General features: G+C 47.8%; 1 protein-coding gene across 17 annotated transcripts in view; it reads right to left on the bottom strand.

Moving 5' to 3' along the window:
- Positions 1-7,648: 7,648 nt before the first annotated feature.
- WNK2 (WNK lysine deficient protein kinase 2) overlaps positions 7,649-11,166 on the bottom strand; it is a 116,107-nt gene continuing 112,589 nt past the window's right edge. For 6 of the 17 annotated variants that reach the window (XM_081066062.1, XM_081066075.1, XM_081066072.1 and 3 more), the window contains one exon: positions 8,901-10,723. In XM_081066062.1, coding sequence (XP_080922188.1) covers positions 10,388-10,723 — 336 coding nt within the window. In that variant the 3' untranslated portion in view covers positions 8,901-10,387. Of the gene's footprint in view, positions 7,845-8,899; positions 10,724-11,166 lie in introns of those variants that run through there. The other 11 variants (XM_081066076.1, XM_081066068.1, XM_081066077.1 and 8 more) reach the window with 4 other exon arrangements.

Below are 11,166 nucleotides of genomic sequence, written 5' to 3'. Positions count from 1 at the left end.
ATCTTTGCCTACCTCATGATCTTAATTTTTTCTTAATTTTTTTCTAAAATTTTTACACTTTTAGGTTATTTGGATCTATGGTCAATTTTGACTTAATTTTTGTATATGGTGAAGTATGGGTCATAGTTTTGTTTCTTTACATATGGGTATCCAATTGTTTCAACCATTTGTTGAAAATGTTATATTTTATTACTGAATTATCTTTGTGCTTTATTACTGAATTATCTTTGTGAATTATCAGGTGTCCATATATGTGTTTCTGAACGCCTATTGTGTTCCATTGATTTATTTGTCTATCTTTATGCCATTAGCACACAATATTGATCACTGTAGCTTCATGATACATTTTAAAATCAGGTAGTGTTAGTCCTCCAACTTTGCTCCCTTTCAAAGTTGCTTTGGCTATCCTAGGCCCTTTGCATTCCCTCGTGAGTTTTATAACCAGCTTGTCAACTTCTACAAAGAAAGGAAGGGAGGGAGGGAGGGAAGAAGGGAAAGAGAGAGGGAAGGAGGGAGGGGGGAGGGAGGGAGGGAGGGAGGAAGGGAGGGAAAAAAGAAAGAAAGAAAGAAAGAAAGAAAAAGAAAGGAAGGAAGGAAGGAAGGAAGGAAGGAAGGAAGGAAGGAAGGAAGGAAGGAAGGAAGGAAGGAAGGAAGAAAGACACTTGCTGGAAGTTTGGTCTGGATTGCACTGAATCTGTAGATCCATTGAAGGGGGACTGACATTTTAACAACACTAAGTCTTACAACACACGAACTCTGCATGTGTCTCCACTTATTAGAGTTGTCCTTAACTTCTTTCTACAATGTTATATAGGTCTTTCACATCTTTTGTCAGATTTATCCCTAAGTATTTCATACTTTATGGTGTTATTGTAACTGGTAATTTTATATTGGTTAATTTTGGGAAGTGAAGCCCTCTGTGAATTCCTGAAACAAATACTACTTAGTTATAAAATATTATCCTTTTCATATATTGCTTCATTCAATTTGCTAATACTTCATTTAGAATTTTTTCTTTGCTTATGAAAGATGTTGGTCTCTAGGATTTGTGGGTTGTTTTTGTCTATAACATTTTGTCATAGAATGAGGGCAACAGAATTGTCTGGAAGAGTTTGTGTAAAATTGGCATTTTTCTCCCTCAAATATCTTGAGGAATTCACCACTAGAGTTTTGTGAAAAAAATTTTAACTACAAAATAAATTTATTTTATAGATATAGGGCTATTTAGGTTATCCACTACTTCTTAACTAAGGCTTAGTAATTTGTATCTTTCAAGTAATTTGCCCATTTCACCAAAACGGTCAGTTATTGACATAAGATGTTCATAATAGCCCTTTAATAACCCTTTTAATATCTATGGAACCAGTCTATGGAATCACTCTCTCCTTTGTAATAATGAAAATTTGTGTCTTCTCTTGTTTCCTGATCAGTCTAGTCATTTTTCAGTTTTATTGAGTTTCGCACATATCAGCTTTTGGTTACATAGATACTCTTCTCTATTGTTTTCCTGTTTTCTATTTTACTGATTTATATTATTCAACTTTTTATGCTTACTTTGGATTTAATTTCTCCTTTTGCTAGTTTCTTAAGGTGGAAGATGAAGTCCTTGATTTGGTCTTCTTTTCTAATACAGGGTTGGTGCTATCAAGTTTCTCCTAAGTTCTGCTTTAGCAGTGTCCCGACAATTTTAACATGTGCTGTCATTTTCATTTAGTTAAATTTTTTCCCTAACTACTTCTTTGATTCATGGATTATTTAGAAGTATGTTATTTCATTTCCAAAATATTTGGGTATTTTCCAGAGATCTATTCTTGATTTTTAATCTAATTTCACTGTGGTCAGAAAACATTGTTCGTATGACTTGAATCATTTAGAATTTGTCATTCATTTTTCTGGCTCAGAATATGACCTGTCTTGGTACATGGACCATGTACACATAAAAAGAACATGTGTTCTAGTGAGGGTGGAATGTTTGAGAAATTGGTCAATAAGGCCATGCTGGTTGAGTGTCATTCAAGTCTGCTATGTTCTTAGTGATTATTGTGGCCCCTCCACAGGACAGGAAGGACCTCAATCCCAAATTTGGTTCAGATGTTGAGATTTATGCCATACACATACACATCAGGAGAGGATGAAAGTGTTTGTTTTTCACATAATGAGGCTTTCAGCTTTAACATGGGTTGAGGGAGCAGGGAAAGGAGACTGGCTTAGGGTTTTTATGGTGGTTAGGGGGTAGAGGTAGGATTAGGACTTCCACTCATGGCATGAATTTCCCACAGTGCCTAGGGAGGGAGAACCAGGGCTTCTTATCAGCTTTCCCAGATGTGGGACAGACACCAAAAATTGGAGTCAGACTCTATTACAATTTTTTTGTGTACCTGTGTCAATTACCGAGAGATTGAAATATATGACTATAATTGTGGATTTGTCTGTTTCTCTTTGCAGTCCTGTTTTCCTCATGTATTTTGAAGCTGTTTTGGGGGGCATACATGTTTATAATTGTATGTTTCCTTGATGAGTTGACTCTTTTTCATTATGAAATATCTTTGCCCTCATAAACTTTGCTCTGAAATCTACATTGTTTGATATTAATAGAGTCACTCTGGCTTCCCTTTGATTACTGTTAGGATGGCATAACTTGGTCCACCCTTTTATTTTACTTATGGGTCTTTCTTTATATTTTAAGTATGTTTATTGTATGCAACATAGCATTGGTTCTATTTTTAGAATCCAATCTGAAAATTTCTTTTAATCAAAGTGATCATTCACATACCATGACAAATTTGGTTATTGATATAGTTAGGGTTCAGTCTATCATCTTGCAATTTGAGTTTTACTTATTTCACTTGTTCTTTGTTCCCCTTTTTCTCTTTTCTGTGGTTCTGTGTGCTGGAGCTCTAAACCAAGAGCTCTGAGACCTTCATGTTGGTGTGCTGATGAACCCTGTGCAGCTGGCCGAGTGAGCCCACCACTGGCCACTGGCCTCCAGTCTGTGGTTCTGAAGGCTGGGGAGGGTGAGCTCATGTGGGGCCCAGAAAAGAGCAGTAAGTGCTTCCTTCCAGTTTTCTGCCACAAATATGTCTTGACCACCACCCCCTTCTCTCTCTCTCTCTCTCTCTCTCTCTCTCTCTCTCTCTCTCTCTGTATTCACTTAATTTTAGTTTGAAAATGTGTGTATGCAAGTAGGGATAAGTATAGTTTTCATATTACAAATAGACTGTGTACCAAAATTATTTAATAAACCATGTGTGATGTGATGGATTGAGTATGTTCTGCCAAACTCAGATGTTGAGGCCTTTCTCCCCAGTGTGACTACCTGGACATAGGGACTTCATGGAAGAATTAAGATTAAATGAGATCACAAGGGTGGGGGCCCGAATCTGATAGGATTAATGTCCTTATAAGAGGAAGAGACAACAGAGCTCTCCAGGTGTGCACACGAAGAAGGCCAGGTGAGAACAAAGAGATGACGGTCACCTAAAAGCCAACAGAAGAAGCCTCACAATGAAACTTATCTGTCAGCACCTTGATCCTGGACTTTCAGCCTCCAGAACTGTGAGAAATAAATGTGTGAGCCATCCAGTATGAGGTTATTATGGTGGCCCGAGACACCATGTGTTTTTGTTTCCCAAAGAGACAACATAAGTCAAGGCAGGACTCCCAGTACTGAAACTGGCAGTTAACAGTAAACATGTTTGGGGATTAGATCATAGGGTGTAGAAATGCAGATATAGGCTTTAACTAAATATTTTAAATGCTTTGGTTGTCAGGTAGCTTATAGTCAAAGATTAATATGTTAGTCACTTATAGTCAAAGATTATAAAGTATGTTAGTCATGTTCTGAAGGCCCGCCTGTATGGCAAGTTCCAAGAAAAATGTTTTAAAGTACACTTTGCTTAATAAAAATACATAAAAATTCAAAAATATAAATTCTGCATCATAAAAATAAATATAAGTACACTGCTTGAGATCATAGAAAAATATAGCTAGTTAAGCACAAAACAGTAACTCAACCAGTAACAATGGTAACAAGACGTTTAGTTTCTGCCTTTTGCTTTAAACATAACATCACTGAAGCACAATGATGAGTGATTTTTGCAGAATTGGTTCCTCAACCTGATTAAGGCACCAAACAAGATGACCTCAAGATGACGTCAGGAACTGAAGTAATCAGACTAAGGGAAACTGCTGAGGCTGGCACAGGAACTAACCAATCAGCTTCGTCCATCCTAACCTCTAACTCTAACTCTCTGCCTTTAAAACCCTTGATTAAAACCATCTGGGAATTGAGATTTTCAATGCTAGCTCCCGCTCTCCTGGTGCCGGCCAATAAACCACCTTAACTTCTCCATGGCAAAACTCTGCTGCATGTGAAGTGTGTGGACTCCTTTGGTTCTGTACCAGTGTGAAGTTCCTCAAGACCTGGAAATGTAGTACTAGAATAGCACTGATGGGGAAACTGACCTAAAATGGTTCCCTGCCACTTGAAACTGAGCTAAAATGGTGGCCCCAGCGGAGAGAGAAGTCCCCAGCCCACTTCCGCATCACCCCCTCCAAGCCGCACCCCGAGCCAATCACCAGATGACACCTACTCCTTCCCCAGCTCAAGGAAGTCCCCAACCCATAAAAACCTGCTCAAAACCTTGCTAGGGGCTCAGGAAGGATCCCGCTGAGCCCACGTAATAAAGCTGACCTTCCTAACTCTCTGAGTGCCGCTTGGGTTCTTTCCGGTCTTGGATTCTGCAACCGCATAACCTCAGTTACTCAGAACCCTTGGGGGTTGCTTCCTTTTGTTTTGCCGGGTTTTCCTAGGTCATAGAAAATCAACCAGCCCTCTAATAAGATGCACATTTCAGAGCTAAAGCTGTTCAACCAACCTATCACAGCAGAAACGGGCAAAGAACTGGCTGCAGAGAGCCCTCCAGGGTAGAATGAGAATGGAGCCTGCAGTGCAGCTCCAGCAGGCGGAACCCAGGACAGACCTGGTGACGCAGCCGTCTGTATCAGTCCTTTCCGTTCCCGAAATCCAGGAAGTAGCGACAAGTACCCACTGGTGTCTTCTTCCCACAGGGACAGCTTGGCTTTGGACCACAATGCATTGTGCAGCAGCTGTGGTTGTTGACTGTTCTGGGAGGTGCAAGATAGGAAACAGGCCCTTAAGGTTTGCCCCTGGGAGGCTTAAAGCCAAGCGTGACAAAGGGACAAAGGCAACATACACATGAGACCCCCTCTGGGGGTCTGGTGAGGGTCCTGCTGGAGTTGCAGGAAAGTGAGCAGCAGTAGCACGGGGCAGAGGTGGAGCTGGTGAGCCATGTCCCTGCAGCCAAGTCTCAAGCAGGGAACCCATCTGATGAGTGAGGTGGACAGCAGAGAGCCTTGGTTTCCCAGACAGGGATTGGGACCTACCCTAGGGGCTCTGGAGGCTGGGTGTGCAGGGCCCCAGAAGACTTACGTGCAGGAACACCACTTACGTGCAGGAACACCACACACACACAGGGTGATCATCACCAGCACTGTCCTGTCCCTCCATCTTGTTAGGCCATATTTAGGCCGGAAACAGGAACCTTCTTATCTTAAAAGCCATTTGTCTTGCTTTGTACCCTTGTACCTGCCGGCTTGTGTTTGCCTTAGGTCTGGAGAAACCGCCTGAAATGTGGAAACCATCTTATCCTGTCTTGCTTTGTACTTTGTCTCCTGGGGCTTGTGATCAGGGCCTGAGGGCCAGGGTGTGGAGCCGGAGACACTTGGTTGCTAGAGACAATGCAATGAAAACCCCCTGAAGCATTGAAGGGGGAACAACCTAGTTTACCTCTCCTATAAAACTATAAAACTCCATACCCCTTTTTGCTCAGAGACTTATATTTTTTCCTAGCCTGACCTCCCGCAGCTCAAACACGCCAAATAAATTCTAATACCAATTTTGGTCTCCTGCGACTCGTTCCCCTCAGGCCCCGGCCGTGCCTAACACCGCTGTGCTGATCAGCCCTGCAATGGAGAACTTCCAGAGGGCCATGCGGGTTTGCAGGGAGAACCCAACCCACTGTCCCGAGTGGGGGTCGGTCAGACTGCTACGCGGGGTCCCAGGAGTTAGAAGTGCAGACTGGCTCCTGCGCAGAAGGCAATTCGTGCTGGGGGAGCGAGGAAGGTCTCAGTTGTGCGATGGTGTAAACCATGGGTTTCCAAACTGCGGGCGAGGGCCAACTGCGGTCCGCAATACATTGTTAATTGGCCCACAGCAAATTCCAAAAATATATTTAGTTTACTTAAATAAACCAGGTGAGGTAATACGTACTTCACCTCCGGCAGTTTGTGTATTTTACCGCATATGGCCCTTGGTGAAAAACATTGAAAAAAGTTTGGACACCCCTGGTGTAAACTGATGTCTGTGCCTTCACAATTTTTACCATTAGTTCATGTACTATTCTTACCATTTTACCACTCATTACTATCTTAAGACCCATTTTTACCATTAGCAGCTGTACTATTACTTGCTTAAAAGGAATGATTTAAATCAATTTGCTGTCCAAAAAGGTAAACTGCATTACTACCGTCATTAGATATTGCAGTAACAGGAGCCACAAACAGTGACAAACCGAAGACTGAAAACACAGGACAGCGTCAAGTCTGGGGGCACACTTGCTCCTCTGCTTTATCACAGAGCAGAGCAGGGGCGGGAGGCTGGCGGGGTGTGTCCGCTGGCGAGAGGGGGTGGGCAGCCCTGTGCAGGTCCCCTGCTGCGCCCACCCCCACCCACGCGGACACCACGCCCGTCCACCTCAGGCGGCTGCATCAGTGAGCTCCCAGGGAAGCCGTGGCAGGAGGAAACCTGCGCTGCTCTGCTTTCATCAGCCAGGTGCACAGGAGTTGAGTCTCAGGCGCTGACATTTCATTGTGATGAAGATAAATGTCTGAAGCAAGCCGTGACAGCTGGAGTATCATACGCAGCATCTGTGGGCTCCAACGGTGACACGCGCCATCCCACATTTCACCCCAGAAGCACTCAGTTCCATGGGAAATCAACGAAAACAAAGATGCACTTCCCCACCACAGGCAGGTGAACCCTGAGTTCTAGCCCAGTACCCAGGTCCCAGCCTGAGCCCGTCCCTGTGAGCCAGGCTGCGGTGCCACCACCCACATTTCTGGAGGGACGTTTCAGGCCACTGTGGATGCCTCTGAGGGCCCAGGGGGCAGTGACATGCCTCCAAGTGACAATGGAGCAAGGGAGCCAGAGGTTGGGGAAATGGAGCTGTGTGCAAACGTCCATGTCTGTGCAGGCCAGGGATGGGCACTGCCCTCACCAGAGATGGGCACTGCACAAAATGGACATTGCCCTGGGCCTGAAGGGGAAACGCCTGAAAACGGACAAGGCCACCTGCCATCCTGGCCTCAGCTGCTTGTCCAAGAGGTGGGACCACGCGTCACCTATCTGATGTAGCCCACTGCCATCTGATTCGAGGGCCCCAACCTGATTCTCAGGGGCCCTGCAAAGCGCCCTGTAAACTGCAATGTTCATCGCCATACCCAGGACCCCCCACCGGGCCCTCTGCACCGTCCCCAGTTTCTCCAGCGTCCCTCACCTGCTCCCTGCTGTATCAGGCCACCGGCCTGTCTAGGGACCACCACAAAGGAGAGTTTGAAAAACCAAAGTCCTTTTTCCCCCAAAATATTTTTTATTCTTGCATTACATTTGTGTTTCCAATTGTGAATAAAAAATGCTTAGAAAGTGTTTACAAAACAGTGACTGACACGAGGCGCGGACTCGCTTCTCTGCGTGACGACACAAGGCCTGGCGTCTGGGTCAGGTCAGCCTGCCTGGGCTCAGTCGGGCTTCTCACTCTCAGAATCTAGAAGACAAAACCGCCACAGCTCATTACAGGCCCTACACAGTCGCACCAGGCCCTCGAAGGTGGAGAAGTGACGCCAAAGCAGTCACATTCTTCAGGGGACCGGGGGACCCGACTGTAACCTGCGCACTGTGCAGAGGGACCTAGGCCACCTCCACCATCTGGCTCCCTTCCACACTGACCACCTGCCCAAATCAGACAGGGCTTCCCAGTGCCTGGGCGGCAACGGGGGGCAAGCTGCCTCTGGCTGGTGAGCACAGCAAACCCAGATGCCCTGGCCTCTGCCCAAGGCCAGCGCTGAGATGAGGCACCAAATGCAGCAGGGGGTCCGCATCCTTCCACGAGCAGATGCACAAAGCCAGACCACATCTCAGTGGGAGTGTGGGACCAGCAGACCAAGGCAACCACCCCAGCGGGGCAGAGCAGGAGGTGCTGTGCCCCCCAGCGTGAGTGCGTGCAGGAGCACAGGCCACTGAGCGTGAGGCCATCAAGGAACACATGATGAATCCCATGAGGGTGGGGGAGAACCCTTCCCAAACCCACACCTGCGCCACGACCCTGCGCCTACAGGACAGCAGAGTCCCTTGCATGACCCTCGAGTGGCCCCAGCTCCACACCCTCCTCTCACAAGACCTAGAACCTGACGCCTCCTGATGCCTCCTCCAAAGTCACCAAACCGAGCTTTCTGGAAGACAGCCAATGTAGACAGGGGTCAGGGACCGTTTAGTTGACCATGGGACTCCCTTTGTCTGTGCGGCAGAGCCTACCCCACATCTAAATGCAGTTCAGGGTGAGTGGTTGAAAGCCAGGCCCGGAGTTGGCAGAGGCTGGCTGACCTCTGGGCCCAGGCCACACCCAGGACGGGGTCCCACCTGACACCTCACTTTCAGCCCGAGCCCAGTGGCGCAGCATTCACCATACCTGGCGCCCGCTGGGGAGATGGCCCCGCTGCCTGCCCACCCACCCGGCTACCCTCTCCTGTCCCCCCTGAGGCTGGCTGGTTCGGCTTTTACATGGACAGAGAATAAGAAAAAGATGTTGTTCCACACTGTTTTCAAGCAAAAATGTTTATTTTTTTCCTTCATATATACAATCTCTTGGGGATTCCATGCCACTGATCTTTCGTGTACAAGGCCAGAAATCCACACCTCAAGTTGGTGCCGGGAGGGGAGTAGGAGAGGGCAGCTTCCACCACCCTCAGGAACCAGACGCAACAAAGGACCATGGGGCACCTCACAGAACAGAATCTCTTACTACAGCATGGTGCCCTGGCAGAAGATTCTGCGTAACTGCCTAGAAAATGTAATTCTAACTTAATTGATGGAATAATCAATTTAAACCAAAATAAGTTAGCCAGTTCTACTAAGGTCCCAAAGTACAGCTACCATTCACAACCCAGCAGCCCATCGAGCTGCCTCCCTTTGGGGAGTGGGACTGCGCAGAGGGACCCAGGCCACATCCTGCAGTGACAAACAGGGCCTGCAGCTCCCACAGAGGGATCAGTGGGATAAGTCCCACTGATGCCCCAGAGAAGGAACACCCTGCCCCCAGCAGGGTGACCTTGGTGTTTGGTAAGCAGTTTGGGGCCCAGAGGTAGGCGGATTGACCTGTGACCGCGTGGCAAGTCGAGGCCCAGGAGGCCACAGTCCTCAGTAAAGATGATGGAAAAGGAAGGAGGGCCAGCAGGAGGGTAGGCTGAACCCCGGAGACAAAGGGGCCATGCTGTCACTGCAGGGTGGTGGCCTGCTGTGACACATACCCTGACCTTCCCCACCTTACAGCATCCCTGCCTGGCTTTGGGGCCTGAGGATGTGTCTGCTTACCTAGTACTTTCCAGCAGTTTCCACACAGCCCAACATACCTACTACTCTGTTCCTAAGAGACCGACTGCCACTAGCAATGCACGGCCCCAGGAACCATACATCACGGGCGGCTGCTGGCAGCGCCTCAGAGCTGCAGTTGAGGGTATGTGTCCATCTGTCTGCTACCAGTGACACTGAGCCCAGAGAGACCTCCTGTTGTGAGCAGGAGTCAGAGCTCCCCTCCATTTGCAATTCTTCGATATTTAGTGTCACTAGTTCAATTTGTTTTTTCAAAAAGCCACTTACAACAGAAAACTAAAGATTAAACTTTAGCTTCAGATTGAAAACCATTTATATCTCTGCAACTTAATGGGAAATAAAGTTATCAATGCACAATCCAATTGTAAATGAAATACACCTTTTCCAATATATGACTTTTTAAACATCTCTTTCCGTTGGGGAACAGAAAAGCTGGAATTCAAGGCACTGTAATTCTGCATGGTGATTACAATGTTCTAACCATCGATTCAAGTACAGGAAGTGGGTGTAAAATCTATGAGTGTAGACCAATGGAACCTAAGAGGAAAAGGGTTCCGCAGCAACAAGGGAGCAAGGTTCCTCACACTGACCCCTTCACTGGGCACCCTCGGGAAGGCAGGGCAAAACTCAGACGCCAAACCATAACCAGGCTCCTCCAGGCTGTTCAATTCAGTGCATTCTATCTGGCAAACGGTTAGAGAGCTACATGATCCGCAGCCTGGGAGCAGGCGTGCAGACCGCAGGCGGCGGTAAGAACATGGGGAACACAGGACCGCCTCCTGTGCCCAAGTCTGGCCCCCAGGCAGGGCTCTGGCTGCCGGCCTGGGCTGCCCATGGACCCCAGGCAACTGGAGCTGGGAGCAGGCTTCTGTACTGGCCCAGAGGCAGTGCACAGGGCGAGACTGAGAGGCCAGAGAGGGCAGTACCTGGCATGGGCACGGGCAGGGTCAGGGCGGTTCCAGGAATGACCGTGGTGGGTAGAGGGCCAGGCGCCAGGGCCAGACATGGTGTCCCCACTGCTGCTCGAGGTGCGCTCATCTACAAGACAAGAAGAGGAGGACACATGTAGCTGCAATCAACTGGCCTCCCCCAGTGGCCCCAGAGGTCCCTGAAGTTTCTCCATCCTCAGGAGACAGTGTTCCAGGACCTGCCCTGGGGTGCCTTCTAACAGCTAACACCAGAGTAACAGCACGGGGCCAGAAGGCAGAGGCCACCTTTCTTTGTTTTCCAAATCTGCAGCCTGGCCACCTCTGTCCAGAGGCCAGAGCAGGCCCTATGAGGCCTGACCCCTGAGGGGGCAAAGAGACCACACACCCCAACCCAAAAACCTCCTGCTTGACTGAGACCCAGAGCAGCCAAGAGTTGTGAGGGGCATGTGCCTAGAGCCTGGGGGGGACAGCTGCTCTGCTCTCCACACCCCAGAGAAGCGGCACAGGGTGGGTAGTGGAGCAGTGACAGTTGGTGAGGCCAGCATGGTTGTG

Source organism: Rhinolophus hipposideros (genome assembly GCF_964194185.1).
Source record: "Rhinolophus hipposideros genome assembly, chromosome: 11".
Lineage (NCBI taxonomy): Eukaryota > Metazoa > Chordata > Mammalia > Chiroptera > Rhinolophidae > Rhinolophus > Rhinolophus hipposideros.
The sequence above is the reverse complement of the archived record's forward strand: the minus strand, read 5'-3'. Positions and strand labels throughout refer to the sequence as shown.